Consider the following 16,181-nt stretch of genomic DNA (forward strand, 5'->3'; position numbering starts at 1 on the left):
ACTACCTTTTGTACTTCAGTATTTGATATATATATATATATATATATATATATATATATATATATAGATTTTATTTATTTATTTTTTCATATAAAATTCTTCTTGGTTTTTATCATGTATTTGTATTCCAAATAAAACTGTATTTATTTTACTGTTGGCATGTGACTGTCCTGCCTCCATAATCGGTACCGTTAAAAAGTCCCAGGGGTTGGTTACCCTCCTGTGTGTGTGTGTGTGATGTGAGAGCCGAGTAAACGGGAGATGATGGCTTGTGAATTTCGGCATCGTTCGTCCCCCTCCTTCAGCTCCAAGTTACGATGTCGGCGTATAACACGCACCCGTGATTTGCCCCCTATTTTCAGGGGGAAAAGTGCGTATTATATGCCGATAAATACAGTATGTATTTTGCAGAGCGGAAGTGGAACAAAGTTGATGTCTGATCAGCTGTATACATAACATGGAGATGTGATGGAGAAGTCTTATCAATCATAAGAGGGGTCTGGCTGAGAGAGAAGAGAGAATAGATAAAGCATTTTTTGTATCAAGGACTGTAGAAATAATAAAAAAGGTGTTTCAAAGAAAACCTGTGGTCGGACTTTAAAGGCACAACAAACACTCGGAATACAATTTTTTTTTTAGCATTTATTGAAAAATACATAAAGTAGAAAGACCAAAGACATGAAAGAAATAATAAAAAAAAAAAATCACTTATACAGATAAGAATCAATACATGATGTGAGCCCTAATGAGTCTGCGTGTTTCGTTGTACACTTCTTCAGGACACATTTGGGTTTCAATAGTTGCAAAGAAGAGAGGGATCTCACTATCTTGCAGGAGGGTCATGTAAATACGTGTTAGTCAATCAGTGATCAGACAGAAAATGGTTTCCAATAGAGAAAAACATACGGAAAAGCTCAGGGGCAAAACAGCTCAACACAGCCAAAAAACAACTAAAGGCCACCTGTGGGCAAATCGTCAAAACCTTCTCAAAAAAGTGCTATTAACCACTAGGGATCCGCGCTATAGCCGAATGATGGCTACAGCGTGGACCTGCTTTGCCGGGACTACATCTATTGACGTTGTCCCGTGCACGAGTGGCCTGTGCGCCCCCTGAGGGGCGCGCTCTGTGACCAGTGAGTCTATGAGACTCTCCTGATCACAGATCGAAGCAAGGGGTCAATCCCGACCCCTTACCACGTGATCAACTGTCAGCCAATGACAGCTGATCATGTGACACAACAGAGCCGGTAATCGGCTATTTTTCCTCCTCGCGAGAAAAAAAAAAGCTGATCACGGCCAGCTTGTCAGTGCCCACCTGCCCCCTGCCAGTGCCACCTAAATGATAAAAAAGTGCCCCCATCAGTGCCACCCATCAGTGCCACCCATCAGTGCCCACAGTGCCACTCATCAGTGCCCACAGTGCCACCCATCTGTGCCCACAATCTGCCTCAACAACAGTGCTGCACCCCAGTGCACATATCCGTGCCCATCAGTGTCATCTACCAGTGCCCATCAGTGCTGCCCATCAGTGCCCAGCAGTGCCACCTATCAGTGCCACCTATCAGTGCCCATCAGTCCCATCTATCAGTGGTACCTATCAGTGCCACCCATTCGTGCCACCCATCCGTGCCACCCATCCGTGCCCATCTTTGCCCATCAGTGCCACCTTATCTGTGCCCATCAGTACTGCCTTATCTGTGCCTACCAGTGCCACCTTATCTGTGCCTATTAGTGCCGCCTTAACTGTGCCTATCAGTGCCCACCAGTGCAGCCTATCAGTGCAGCCTATCAGTGCCCACCAGTGCAGCCTCATCAGCGCATTTCAATAAAGGAGAAAAATGACCTGTTTGCAAAATTTTAAAACAAACTATGAAACATGATTTTTTTATTTTTTGTATTTTGCAACTTTTTTGTTTGTTTAGCAAAAAATAAAACTCCGAGCTGTAATTAAATACCACCAAAAGAAAGCTCTATTTGTGGGGAAAAAATGATAAAAATTTCATTTGGGTACAGTGTTGTATGACCGCGCAATTGTCATTCAAAGTGTGACAGGTAGACACTCCAAAGACATGCAGGTAGGTTAATTGGCTTCTGTTCAAAATTGGCCCTAGTATACAAATGGGGACCTTTGGTTGAGGGCTCCTTGAGGGTAGGAACAGATGTGAGTGTGCAATGTACAGGGATAGGGACAATTGTAGACACTCACTCAGGTTGAACTGGATGGACTGGTGTCTTTATTCAACCTTACTAACTATGAAACTATGACAGCGCTGAAAGCTGAAAATTGGTCTGGGCAGGAGGGGGGTTTAAGTGCCCAGTAAGCAAGTGGTTAAACAAGGGATATTAGATGGGAGATGGAATATGCCATGGATCATGATGTACAGATGTCAAGGACGTCCCAGTAATCCAGCGGTATATGGAAGACCTGCCCGCGGAATCCCTATCCTAAGAGCTAACCGGTACACAAGGGTGCGCGTTAGCACGAATGGGCGCATGCGGGTGCGCGATAGAGCGAACGCTGGTGCGCAATGGCGTGAACAGGCGCACACGGGTGCGTGTAGACGCACCGTGTGACTGTTTTTGGCGCCCAGAAGGCTATTTAAGGGAATCTGTCACTGTGCCTCCTTGCTGTCACATTTCCTGTGATCCTGTTACCAGTTGACTTAATTCCTGTCTACCCGGCCTGCTCCTGATGACGTCTGTTTGCTGCCTGCCTCTGACCCCAGCCTGCCTGACTAGCTTCTGCCTCTTCCTTTGGATTGATCGCTGCCCACCTGTTACCGACCCGGCCTGTACCTTGACTACCCTTCTGCCTCTGTGTGGTACCTGCACTGCCCGCTAGTATTGATCGGGTCTGTCTGACCCTACCTGTGTTCCTGCCTGACCTCTGAGTACCTTCCTGCTACCTGCTGTTCCAGCCTCCTGCCATACTACAGGACACCTCCTCGCTGTCAGCTGTTTCAGAGTTCCTACCAAGCTCAGGCATCTCCATACTTCTGCTGTTCCAGTGTTCCTGACAAGTTTCTGTGCACCACTTGCAGCCTGCAGATCCTGCGATCCTGCTGCACTACAGAACTCCTCCCAGTGGTCTGCGGTGTTCTGGTCACCAGTTCCAGCTTGCTGTTCCTGCCTGCCTTTCTACTGCTACTTCAGAGGTCCGGACCAGTCCCACACCTGCCATCTATCAGGCACTTGTGCCCTCTGAACTCTTGAGTCCCTGTCTCCTCTACCAGGGGTTCTCGAGCCAGAGGCTTACGAGAGGCCGCTCCCTGCATTCTGGGCTCCAACACCAGGTACATGACAACAGATCAGAAAAGCCACAAGCAGAAGCCTGACTGTCTATCAAATATGGTGGATCCAGATCCAAGCTGCGGTCATCCCAAACAAATAAATATATGCTGGTATCACGAAAATCCCCTGGGAGAGAGTGAACATCAAATGTGTCCTTAAGAAGTGTACAACGAAACATGTAGATGCATTAGGGCTCACATCATGTATCGATTCTTATCTGTATATGTGATTTTTTTATTATTTCTTTCATGTCTTTGGTCTTTATACTTTATGTATTTTTCAACAAATGCTAAATATTTTTTGTACTCCCAGTGTTTCTTGTGCCTTTAAAGTCCGACCACAGGTTTTCTTTGAAACCCCTTTTTTTATTATTTCTCCAATATTCACGGATGAGGCAATGTGAGTGCTTTTTCTTTTCTTATTCGAAATACAGTAATTACATTTGCCTAAATTGTATAGTAAATGTCACATTTTATGGCTAAGCCGGTCTTAATATTGATCCATGTATGGGCGAGCTGGTCTATCAATGACTCGTGTACAATCAGCCTGTTGGGTTTTTCCTGCATGATTAGAGCCACTGGCTATAGCCGGCAACACTGATCATTAGACTTGACACACCCGCTGGCTTGTATATCATTTTTTGCCATTTTGCCAAGGCACCCCCTGAAACCTGAACACACCCTGATTGGAAAAAGCCGATACATAGCAATTAGAAAATTATAGATGACCTTTCATCAAATATCAAAACATTAAATGGATTAGTAGAAGTCTTCAGTATTTGATGTTCCTTATAATGTGTCATATTTCATTACTGATCAGAGAAATAAAAAGACAAAAAGTGATTACCGAGGATCCTTTCTTTCTCTTTCTTTGTCTTTTTCTTAAACAATCTTTTGAAGGATTTTGACAATCTCTCCGCCATCTCTTTGCTCGGTCTTCGTTCTTCTATATCTGAATCGCAGTCATGTCAGGGAACACCTAGACACAGAGATACATTGTCACTAATGGTTACCATGTTGTCCAGATCCCTCGGATGTAATATGTCTGAGGATTCAATTCCTGCTGCAGACTGAAATCTTTATGGAACTAAAAACTAAACTCCAGAGACAGATAAACTGCTTGTTCCCAATCCATGCAGAGATAAAGGATGCGAATGAAAACAACTCTGTCATCACTACTATATTATTAAATGTATTTTATATGGAAGAAGTATTTTAACCTCTTGCTGACCAGTCACTGTCGTCACTGTCATTATACAGCGGCAGGTCGGCTCTCCTGCACAAATTGGTGTAGCTGTACGGTGGCGCATTTAGGCATGATAGCAGGAGGGCGCTCATTGCAAGCTGCCAGAACGTGCCCGAGGGTTGGCAGACTCGATGTCCGGTGGCACCCCGCAATCTCCTAGCACAGAGGCAGAATAGGGATCTGTCTTTGTAAACAAGATGGATCCCCATTCTGACAGATGACATGACTGATCTTTTGTTCCCAGTCATCAGGAACAGTGATCTCTGTCATGTCTCTGCCAGTCCATCCTCCACACAGTTAGAACACACCCAGGGAACACAGTTAACCCCTTGATTGCCTCCCAGCGTTAAACCCTTCCCTGCCTGTCTCATTTTTACATTGATCATTGCATTTTTATAGCACTGATCAATGTAATAATATCACTGGTCCCCAAAAAAGTGTAATTTGGGGTCAGATTTGTCGGCCACAATGTCCCAGTTCTGCTAAAAATCGCAGATCACCGCCATTACTAGTAAAAACAAGAAAAAAATAAAATAAAAGTCACTAAATCTATCCCCTAGTTTGTAAACACAAACCAATAAATATGCGCCTATTATTTACCAAAAATATGTAGAGGAATATTTATCGGCCTAAACTGATGAATACATTTTTGTTTCTTATATTTTTTTGGATATGTATTATAGCAAAAAGTAATAACATTTTTCTTTTTTTTTTTTAATTGTCGCTCTTTGTTTATAACACAAAATATAAAATCCACAGAGGTGATCAACTACTACCAAAAGAAATTTCTATTTGTGGGAAAAAAAAGGGCGCCAATTTTGTTTGTATACAACATACGCATGGCAAGGAATTGTCGGCCAACAAACATGAACGTAGTGACGTACTATGTGGTTTTTCAGCTCTTTGGCGCCACCATTTGGGCTCCTTCTGCTAATATTATAGAAGAGAATTGTGCGCTGCGTTTCCAGATTTCATAATTTGCTGCGTCACGAATGTGAATTGTGTACACATGCTCGTAAAATCCGACAACACACATTTGTCCGTGGAAAATTTTAAAACCTGCCATCCAACATTTGTCCACAGAAAGTCCGACAACAATTGTTCAATGGAGCGTAGACACGGTTGAATTTTCCGCCAACAGCCTGTCATCACACATTTCCTGTCGGAAAATCCGAGCGTGTGTACGAGGCTTTAGAGCAGAAAGGGGGTGGAACTTCCCACAATCAGTGGTGTCAGCAAGAAGTTTCAATAGTTTAAAAAACTCTTATGCCCCGCAACTCTTCGCTTTGGCAATAGAACCCCTGGCCGCGCTGATTAGAGCACACCCGGATATCAGGGGCTTGGAGGTTGCCTCTACTACTCATAAGCTATGCCTATTTGCCGATGACGCTCTACTGTTCATTACCTCCCCACACATTACCATCCCTAATCTGATCAGTCTCCTTGACAAATTCTCTAAAATCTCTGGCCTAGAAGTTAATCAGGCAAAATCCAAAGCCCTTAATGTATCACTGCCAGATGACACCATGGCACTTCTTAGGACTAATTTCCCATTCCAATGGTCTAGTTCTTCTATCCCATACTTAGGCATAAAGCTTACCAGTGATCCTGCAGATTTGTTCCGAGCGAACTATCTCCCAATGCTGAAGCATCTCTCATCCTTACTCCAAGATTGGCATCCCCTCTGCATCTCATGGATGGGGCGCATCGCCGCTGTCAAGATGTCCCTGCTCCCTAAGCTTCTTTACTTATACAGAGTCCTTCCCATCCCAGTGCCCCCTTATTTCCACCGTATAATACAAGGCCGGGTCTTTAACTATATATGGGGTCTCGTGAAACCCAGAATCTCTAGATCCACCTTACTTCGTCACCACAGGGCCGGTGGCTTAGGTGTACCCAATTTCCAACATTACTACCACGCAGCCCAGCTTGCCCAAATAACACTCTATCATGCCAAAGTTGAAGTCCCCATTTGGGTAAGTCTGGAAGCGGTGGATCTCCATCCTATACCCATATCTAATCTTCTCTGGCTCCCCCCTGCAGCCCGAGGCCCTATTCTCAACCCCTTGACCTCTTACTCTGTCAAACTTTGGGATAAGCTTGGTAAACCATTTCATTTGATCTCCCCGCACTCCCCCTTACTGTCCTACATTGGCCACCCTAAGTTCTATCCTGCCTATACTTCTCCTTCTTCATTCCGAGCATAGGAACATGCAAACTTAACCCGAATATGTGACCTGGTGGCGGGTGGTACAGTCAAACCGTTCTCTTCCCTGCAAGCCCAAACACAATTACCAAATAATGAATATTTCCGTTATCTCCAAATATCACATTTCGTGCAACAAACTGTAGGCTTGACCAGGGGAATGAATACGTACACTATATTTGAAAAAATATGCAACTCTGATCCGCACGCCCCAGGTGGCATATCACAGCTGCATGCACACCTTACCTCCCAGCCTTCGACACTTCCGACATATGCGCAATGTTGGTCCAGGGACCTGAATCTAAACTTGGATGGACACGACTGGTCTGATATTTGGCTACACACTAAACTCTCCTCGCAAAACATTGTGGCCCTGGAAGCGAGCTACAAAGTTCTCATGCGTTGGTACTTAGTGCCGGATAGAATTGCAAAATTTTTACCCTCTTACTCCTCAAACTGTTTCCGTGGCTGTGACGAGAGGGGTACGCACTCGCATATTTGGTGGACCTGTCCAGTGGTTCAACGCTTCTGGACTGAAATCTTTCTGATTTTATCCATCCTGATCAACAAGACATTAGACCCTGACCCGGATTTGGCCCTCCTCAATTTTTACCCAATTTTTTACACCAAGGCTCAGATGCGTCTCGCTCTGCAGGTCACCACGGCAGCCAAACAAACAATAGCTAAAGCCTGGAAAACCTCCACCCTGCACCTGACTGAAGTCAAGAATAGGGTTAAGCAGGCAATGATACACAGCAAAATCGAAGCAACTGTTCAAGACGCTATCCCCCGACACTCTAAAATCTGGCAACCATGGGTTGACCATTATCTACCTCCACACTTTGATCACCATCTATTTGAACCATAGCAACAAACCTCCCTTGGTCAGCGGCCAACTGCTGGCCTTCAAATGTTTAGTGGGAGTCGGCCGACCACTGCTCCTGCCTCTCCACCCTCTCCTTCCCCCATTCCTCCTCTAATCCCTTCCCTTTCTCTCTCTCTCTCTCTCTCTCTCTCTCTCTCTCTCTCTTTTCATTTTCTCTCCTGTTCCCCCCCCCCCCTTTTTTTGCCTTTCTTTTCCTTCTACTCTTCTTGCCTTCTACTTTAACATCCGCCCTCTTAATGTACCCAATTGCAATAGACGCTCACCCTAGTGGTGACCTTGGGTAACACTAGTTGTGGTTTGAATGTTCTGTAGCTTTTAGCACACACAGAACTAGATATTCTGCACTTTTCTATATGATAGTGTCCTAGCCTATACGTAAGCTACACGTATCTGTCTATATATTCTAGTGTCTAGGCCGAATATAAGTTAGGTTTCAGGCTGATCCAAATCACGTTGATATTTCGTCAACCTTATTGTAACCTGACGTAGTCTAGAGTACATTTTGTTATTATTTCTTTCATTGTGTACAAGACAAAATGCAGTTTCCTATGCGCTGTATGTTTCCTATGTTAATAAAAAACTTTTTGAAGTAAAAAAACTCTTATGCCGCATACACGCGATCGGAATTCCGGCCAGAAAAAGACCGATGAGAGCTTTTCATTGGAAAAAGCGACCATGTACGCTCTATCGGAATTTAGCTGTCCGAATTTCCACCAGCCAAAAATTGATAGCATGTTCTCAATTTTCCCGATGGAAAAACTTTCTATCGGTAATTCCGATCGTGTGTATGCAATTTCGACACGCCAAAAATCACGCATGCTCAGATTCAACTACGAGACGGAAGCTACTGGCTACTGGCTATCGAACTTCCTTTTTCTAGTCACGTTGTACGCCACCGTGTTATAAATGACCGGAATTTGATGTGACCATGTTTAGGCAAGACAGCTTGAGCCGAATTCCGTCAGAATTCCGTTGGGAAAACCATCAGAGCTTTTTCCGACGAGAATTCCGATCGTGTGTACGTGGCATTTGCCCTTGTACACACGGTCGGACATTCTGACGGAAAAACGTCCGATCGGACCATGTTGACGGATAATCCGACCGTGTGTGGGCTCCATCGAACTGTTTCCGTTGGAGTATCCGACGGACAATTTTTAGAGCTGGGCTATAAAACTTTACGACAACATGATCCGATCGGACTTTGTCCGATTGTGCGTAGAAAATTCCGATCGGACAAAGTGCCACGCATGCTCAGATCGAATTCCTAGACCAAAGCTATTGGCTACTAGCCTGAACGTAGTCCCATCGTAACGAAATAACGTCATCACGTTACGAACAATTGGATTTTCTGACAACTTTGTCTGGCCGTGTGTATGCAATACAAGTCCGACGGATTTTGTTGTCGGAATGTCCGACCGTGTGTCCAAGGGCTGAGATGGACATCTTGGCGATCACAATATACAGGGATATGGGAAATGGTCATGACATAAACACCCACATAGGTTAAATTGGATGGACTGGTGTCTTTATTCGACCTCACCAACTTTGAACTCCAGCTCTGCCGGTTTCTAGCCGGACACATTTCTCTGCTGCACTGTGGATTTCTGCATGCAAGGAACAGCAAGGTCCCTACAGTGAGTGTATTTGGGAATACTGCACACCCATTACAAACAGTGTGTGAACATCCGCGCTGTTATACCGGAAGACATGACTTGGAATATAGGACTAGAAGAGGCACCATCTACCACCATTGGATCCCGGGAGGTCCCCCAACCATATTAACCTACAGAAGTCTTATACAATCTATAATGAAGTAAGAGTTTAGAGAACACTAAGTGATATACACGAAGATTCCACATTGGAGCATATATACCTTTGGAAGACTTCACTTGAAGCAACTATTGCACTTTTTTCACTCCCTATTTTTAGTATTCCATCACTATCTCACTCAATCAGATAGTTTGATTCTGATCATTTGGGACTGGATTAATTCATCATTTATTATTGATTTTGTCACTTTTTCATTCATTCATTGGATATGCACATAATAGTTATTACGTGTATTGTATAGACTTTTTGCACAGGATTTTAATTGATTATTTTTGCACATCATTGAACAGTCACTATTTCTGTCAGCCACATTTTCACAGTTATTCACACACACATACACACACATATATATATATATATATATATATATATATATATATATATATATATATATATATATATATATATATATATTTATATATATATTTATACACCTCATGATTGTAATAAAGTTTAATTAGTTGTGCTGATCACTTCTTTTATCTTAACTCATTTTTAGTGCACTGTATTTATAAACTTTAGATCTAGCTGCAATTTGTTTTAGATTTATTTGTTCATATACTAGATTCACTGTGATAGCGTGAGGGACTATATTACATATGTAACTATGTATAACAAAGCTGTGCAAATCTCAGGACTGGATGGACAGAAATACAAATCCTTTGTCAAAGTGATTTTAAAGTTTGTGTTTTTGTTTTGTTTTTTCTGTTTAAAATCTCCATAGGCGACGTTTGAAAAAAAATTCTACAGGTTGCATGTTTTGAGTTACAGAGGTCTAGGGCTAGAATTATTGCTCTCGCTCTACCGATCATGGCGATACCTCCTATGTGTGGTTTGAACACCACTTTCATATGCGGGCGGGACAGGGCGCGTTTAAATTATTATTTTTTTGTTATTTTAACTATTTTATTTTTAATTTTTTTCACTGTTCTTTAAAAAAAAAATGTGTCACTTTTATTCTTGTTACAAGGAATGTAAAAATCCCTTATAATAGAAAAAGCATGACAGGTCCTCTTATATATGAGATCTGGGGGGTCAGAGAGACTCACATCTTATGTTTACACTAAAATGCAATAAAAAAAAAAATGTCATTTGAAAAAAATAAAAAAATAAATAAAATGTCCCTCTAAGAGCTATGGGCAATGACTTGGAGACAGGTGGGGGGGGCGCTATCTTCCCCTCACTCGTCTCCATGTCAGGCCAGGGACAGGTCCAGATCGCCGTTACCAACCTGGCTCCGAACTTTTTAAGCTGGCTCCTGGATTCCAAGCAAATCTGTGCAGCCCTGACTTAATGGATTTGTATTCGTTTTATTTTCCTAAACATTATCACATAAATGTACAAAAGTCAAACATTTGCTCTTCACTTACCAGAACCAGCGGCTCCTCTCCAGTACTTTATCTTCTCTCTGTGTTAGTTCTTCTTAATCAGAAATCCTCCCATCACTCCGCACACCGACACCCCAACAACCCGGTCTGTGGGGGGCAGAAGAGACAACCCACCTTGGGCACTTCAGCAGGAGAGGGGGGCAAAAAGGGACCCGCAGCTTCTACTGCTGAGGATTTTCACACTGAGTTCTGGCGGCGGGAAGGATGTCTGTGGAGAAATCTGCATGTTGGGAAGTGAAAGGAATGTTTGCGGAGTGGGGTGCACTTTGTCCTCTTTACCCAGGGTGGTGCATGGTTCCTACCCCAGCTCTGCTAACAACATAATTGGATTATTAAATTTTATGATCTTCTTTATTCGCACACTACTGTATAACACCTTTAAAGAAAATGAGTAAAAGGTTATCAGTTACAAAGAAAATAAAATGCTTGAATATTTAAACCGCAATTAAACCCAAAACATGATACAGTATATCACAAAAGTAAGTACACCCCTCACATTTTTGTAACTATTTTCTTCTCTCTTTTCATGTGACAACACTGAAGAAATGACACTTGTCTACAATGTAAAGTAGTGAAGCGCCTCTCCTGTCACTCCGGTGTGAAAGCCCGAGTGTTTTCATACTGGAGCGGTGATCATGCGGGACCTTAAAAAAACTCCTGCAAGCAGCACCTTTGGGGCGTTTTAGGAGCGACCCTGCCCATTGAAATTAATGGGCAGTGCCACCAAAGTGCTTCGGCAGTGGCGCTATTTACTCCTACATCGGCCACTAGCAAGGGTTAAAAGTGCCCCGCTAGCAGCCGAAAAGTGCAGCTAAAACGTAGGTAAATCGCCACTAAAAATACCACTTTACTGCTAATGCCCCCCCCACATGAAAGTGCCCTTAATGTATAAACCGCTGGCAACAAAAGTGAGTACACCCTAAGTAAAAATGTCCAAATTGGGCCCAATTAGCTATTTTCCCTCCCCCCCAGTGTCATGTGACTCGTTAGTGTTACAAGGTCGCAGGTGTGTTAAATTTGGTGTTATCGCTCTCACTCTCTCATGCTGGTCACTGGAAGTACAACATGACACCTCATGGCAAAGAACTCTCTGAGGCTCTGAAGATAAGAATTGTTGCTCTACATAAAGCTGGCCTAGGCTATAAGAAGATTGCCAAGACCCTGAAACTGAGCTGCAGCACGGTGGCCAAGACCATACAGCGGTATAACAGGACAGGTTCCCCTCAGAACAGGCCTCGTCATGGTCCACCATAGAAGTTGAGGTCACGTGCTCAGCGTCATACCCAGAGGTTGTCTTTGGGAAATAGATGTATGAGTGCTGCCAGCATTGCTGCAGAGGTTGTAGGGGTGGGGGGTCAGCCGGTCAGTGCTCAGACCATACGCCGCACACTGCAACAAATTGGTCTGCATGGCTGTCATCCCAGAAGGAAGCCTCTTCTAAAGATGATGGACAAGAAAGACCACAAACAGTTTTCTGAAGACAAGCAGAATAAGGACATGGATTACTGGAACCATGTCCTGTGCTCTGATGAGACCAAGATAAACGTATTTGGTGTCAGATGGTGACAAGCGTGTGTGGGGGCAACCAGGTGAGGAGGACAAAGACAAGTGTGTCTTGTCTACAGTCAGGCATGGTGGTGGGAGTGTCATGGTCTAGGGCTGCATGAGTGCTGCCGGCACTGGGGGGGCTACAGATCATTGAGGGGACCATGAATGCCAACATGTACTGTGACATACTGAAGCAGAGCATGATCCCCTCCCTTCAGAGACTGGGCCGCAGGGCAGTATTCCAACATGATAACCACCCCAAACACACCTCCAACACCACCACTGCCTTGCTAAAGAAGCTGAGGGGAAAGGTGATGGACTGGCCAAGCATGTCTCCAGACCTAAACCCTATTGATCATCTGTGGGGCATCCTCAAACAGAAGGTAGAGGAGTGCAAGGTCTCCAACATCCACCAGCTCTGTGATGTCATCATGGGGGAGGGGAAGAGGACTCCAGTGGTGACCTGTGGAGCTCTGGTGACCTCCATGCCCAAGAGGGTGAAGGCAGTGCTGGAAAATAATGGCGGCCACACAAAATATTGACACTTTGGTCCCAATTTGGACATTTTCACTTAGGGGTGTACTGACTTTTGTTGCCAGGGGTTTAGACATTAATGGCTGTGTGTTGAGTTATTTTGAGGGGACAGGAAATTTACACTGTTATACAAGCTGTACACTCACTACTTTACATTGTAGACAAGTGTCATTTCTTCAGTGTTGTCACTGAGGGGTGTACTTACTTTTGTGCGACACTGTATATTGCAGATTAGCAATCATTAGATGTGGCGGCTGAATTTCTTTTTGTTCGCTTTTTCCTCTGTTTTCACCTGGTGATCTGAGCAGTAACACACCTCCTGTATTAGAGTGCCCCCCCCCCCACTCTGGATGAAGGAACACAGGAGGCACATCAGACAGCAGCATTGTCATTCAGGGGGAGTGTTAAAAGTATTAGGAGATTTTGATACACTAACAAATGTAATCAATCTCCAGCTCTCACTTCATAATTAGCCACAGCAAAAAAAAAATTTCCTTTTCAAATCAAGGTTTTACAGATAAATAAAAGATTGCCGTTTAGTCTCCAATTCAGTGTTAAGTGTTTTTTTTTTCATCCCTGTAAACTGATACATTCTGCTGGAGAGCCTGTGCTGTGAAAAACAACAGACTTTCTGGCTGGATCAGCAGATGAAAATAGAAGAAAGAAAGCCTAAACCGGGAAACAAATGCAACCATCAGGTCTAAGAATCGGTAAGTTTCAATATATTATAAAGGTTTTGCTTTTGGATTTAATACAAAAGCTTTAACCCCTTCAGCCCCGGACCAATTTTCAGCCAAAGGACCAGACCACTTTTTGCGATTCGGCACTGCGTCGCTTTAACTGACAATTGTGCGGTCGTGCGACGTGGCTCCCAAACAAAATTGGCGTCCTTTTTTTTCTCCCCACAAATAGAGCTTCCTTCTGGTGGTATTTGATCACCTCTGCAGTTTTTATTTTTTTGCGCTATAAAAAAAAATAGAGCGACAATTTTGCAAAAAAAATGCAATTTTTTTTACTTTGTGTTTTAATAAATATCCACAAAAATATATAAAAAACATTTTTTCCTCAGTTTAGGCCGATACGTATTCTTCTACATATTTTTGGTAAAAAAAAAAAAATAATAATAAAAAAAAAATAATAATTCACAATTAGCGATTATTCATTGGTTTGCGCAAAAGTTATAGCGTTTACAAAATAGGGGATAGTTTTATAGCATTTTTATTAATATTTTTTTTTTTTTTACTAGTAATGGCGGCGATCAGCGATTTTTATTGTGACTGCGACATGCGCAACACAAACGTTACAAAAATTCACCAAAAACACATCATTTGTTGAATACAACTAAAGAAAAAAAGTGGCAAAAGTGTTTCTGATGTGTTTTTCATACACAGCAGTGTGAGAGTCGCCTTAAAATCGCACATTGTGTACAGAGATCTACACATCACACCAACATGGGGGACAGCAGACACTGGGGGAGGGGCCGAAGGGTTCGGTCTCAGAGGGGGAGGGGCCGAAGGGTTCGGTCTCAGAGGGGGGAGGGGCCGAAGGGTTCGGTATCAGAGGGGGGAGGGGAGAAGACTGCTATAGAGACCTGTGATGGAACTCTCCAGAGAAGCCGCCAATGCCGAGTATAGATCCGCACATCCGTCCAATCACATGATAGTTACTACATCCAGAATCTGAGAGTCCGAGATCCTTCTAGAACCCCCAACAATCTCTGGAGGGACCCCGGAGGAGAAAGTCTTCTCTAGATGATCCCACCAATCCCCATCATCGTTCAGATATAAGGAAACGGATTGGAACCTCTCCGATCCTCCTCAGGGAGGTCCTCATCTTATGGAGAGGAGTCATAAATCGCACAGAGATGACCAATCAGACGCCTGACATGTGACTTCCTAATCCATAGAGAATAAGACGTTTATAATACAATCCATCAAATAATCACATTATTTCCTCACCTCCACTGAAGAGGGTGACGGGATCCTCGGGGCCCAACCTGCAGACACATGGGGCCCTTTGGCCCTTGATGAGGGGCCCTTTGCAGACCCCCAGCAGTCGGTAGCGGCGGTATTCATCTGTAAAGAAGAGAGAATGTCGCTGATTTCTCGCACTCTCATGTCACATGTCTGCAGTCTCTGATCATCTCCTCCAATAGGATTGAAGCCTCTGACAGTCTTCTGTCATATACACTGGGGGGGGGACACTGGGAGGGAGAGAGAGCACACGGGGGGACACTGTGGGGGGAGCACACGGGGGGACACTGTGGGGGGAGCACACGGGGGGACACTGTGGGGGGGAAGCACACGGGGGGACACTGTGGGGGGAGCACATGGGGGGGACACGGGGGAGCACATGGGGGGGACACGGGGGAGCACACGGGGGGACTGGGGGAGCACACGGGGGGGACACTGGGGGGGGGGGAGCACACGGGGGGGGACACTGTGGGGGGAGCACACGGGGGGACACTGTGGGGGGGGAGCACATGGGGGGGACACGGGGGAGCACACGGGGGGACTGGGGGAGCACACGGGGGGGACACTGGGGGGGGGGGAGCACACGGGGGGGGACACTGTGGGGGGAGCACACGGGGGGACACTGTGGGGGGGGGAGCACACGGGGGGACACTGTGGGGGGAAGCACACGGGGGGGAGCACACGGGGGGGAGCACACGGGGGGGACACTGGGGGGGAGCACACGGGGGGACACTGTGGGGGGAAGCACACGGGTGGGAGCACACGGGGGGGAGCACACGGGGGGGACACTGGGGGGAGCACACTTGGGAAACACTGGGGGGAGAGCACACGGGGGAGACACTGGGGGGGGCACACGGGGGGACACTGGGGGGTGGTGAATAGTTTGTCTCATTATGGAGGGTGGTAAACCCACGGCTAAACCCCCGCATTTTACCATCCCCCTCCTTCCCAGCCATAAGTGTAGGCGGGGCCTCAGCCTCCAATCACATCTCAGGGTTTTGTGTATATAACACTATAAAAACACGCATTGCGTTTTGCGGTTCTATTCATTATTAATGGCGCCCCAAATGCAGCGAGCAGACACACATTTTGTGGCGTGTAACAATACACAACAAACGGCGCAGATGTGACGGCGGCAAAAACGTTGGTGAGCGACTTTCCCACATGAAGGGCGTCCCATTGTAATGAATGGAGTGTGGGGTGCGGGGGATGGGAAGAGGTGTGGGAGATGGGGGATGGGAGAGGATTTGTAGATCAGAAGGAGGAGGTGTCCCGTCTTA

General features: G+C 45.0%; 2 protein-coding genes across 2 annotated transcripts in view; both read right to left on the bottom strand.

Annotated features, from left to right (window-relative positions):
* Positions 1-11,088, bottom strand: part of LOC143942636 (NACHT, LRR and PYD domains-containing protein 12-like) — a 146,592-nt gene extending 135,504 nt beyond the window's left edge. The window contains exons 1-2 of the mRNA XM_077464000.1: positions 10,829-11,088; positions 4,138-4,269 (exon numbers count right to left, since the gene is read on the bottom strand). Of these exons, the coding sequence (XP_077320126.1) occupies positions 4,138-4,213 (76 nt within the window). The 5' untranslated portion in view covers positions 4,214-4,269; positions 10,829-11,088. The remainder of the gene's footprint in view (positions 1-4,137; positions 4,270-10,828) is intronic.
* Positions 1-16,181, bottom strand: part of LOC143942156 (uncharacterized) — a 1,285,630-nt gene that overhangs the window by 542,752 nt on the left and 726,697 nt on the right. The window lies entirely within an intron of this gene.

The sequence above is a fragment of the Lithobates pipiens genome, unplaced genomic scaffold (genome assembly GCF_037356315.1).
Source record: "Lithobates pipiens isolate NorthernLeopardFrog02 unplaced genomic scaffold, aLitPip1_a1.2 Scaffold_30, whole genome shotgun sequence".
Classification (NCBI taxonomy): domain Eukaryota; kingdom Metazoa; phylum Chordata; class Amphibia; order Anura; family Ranidae; genus Lithobates; species Lithobates pipiens.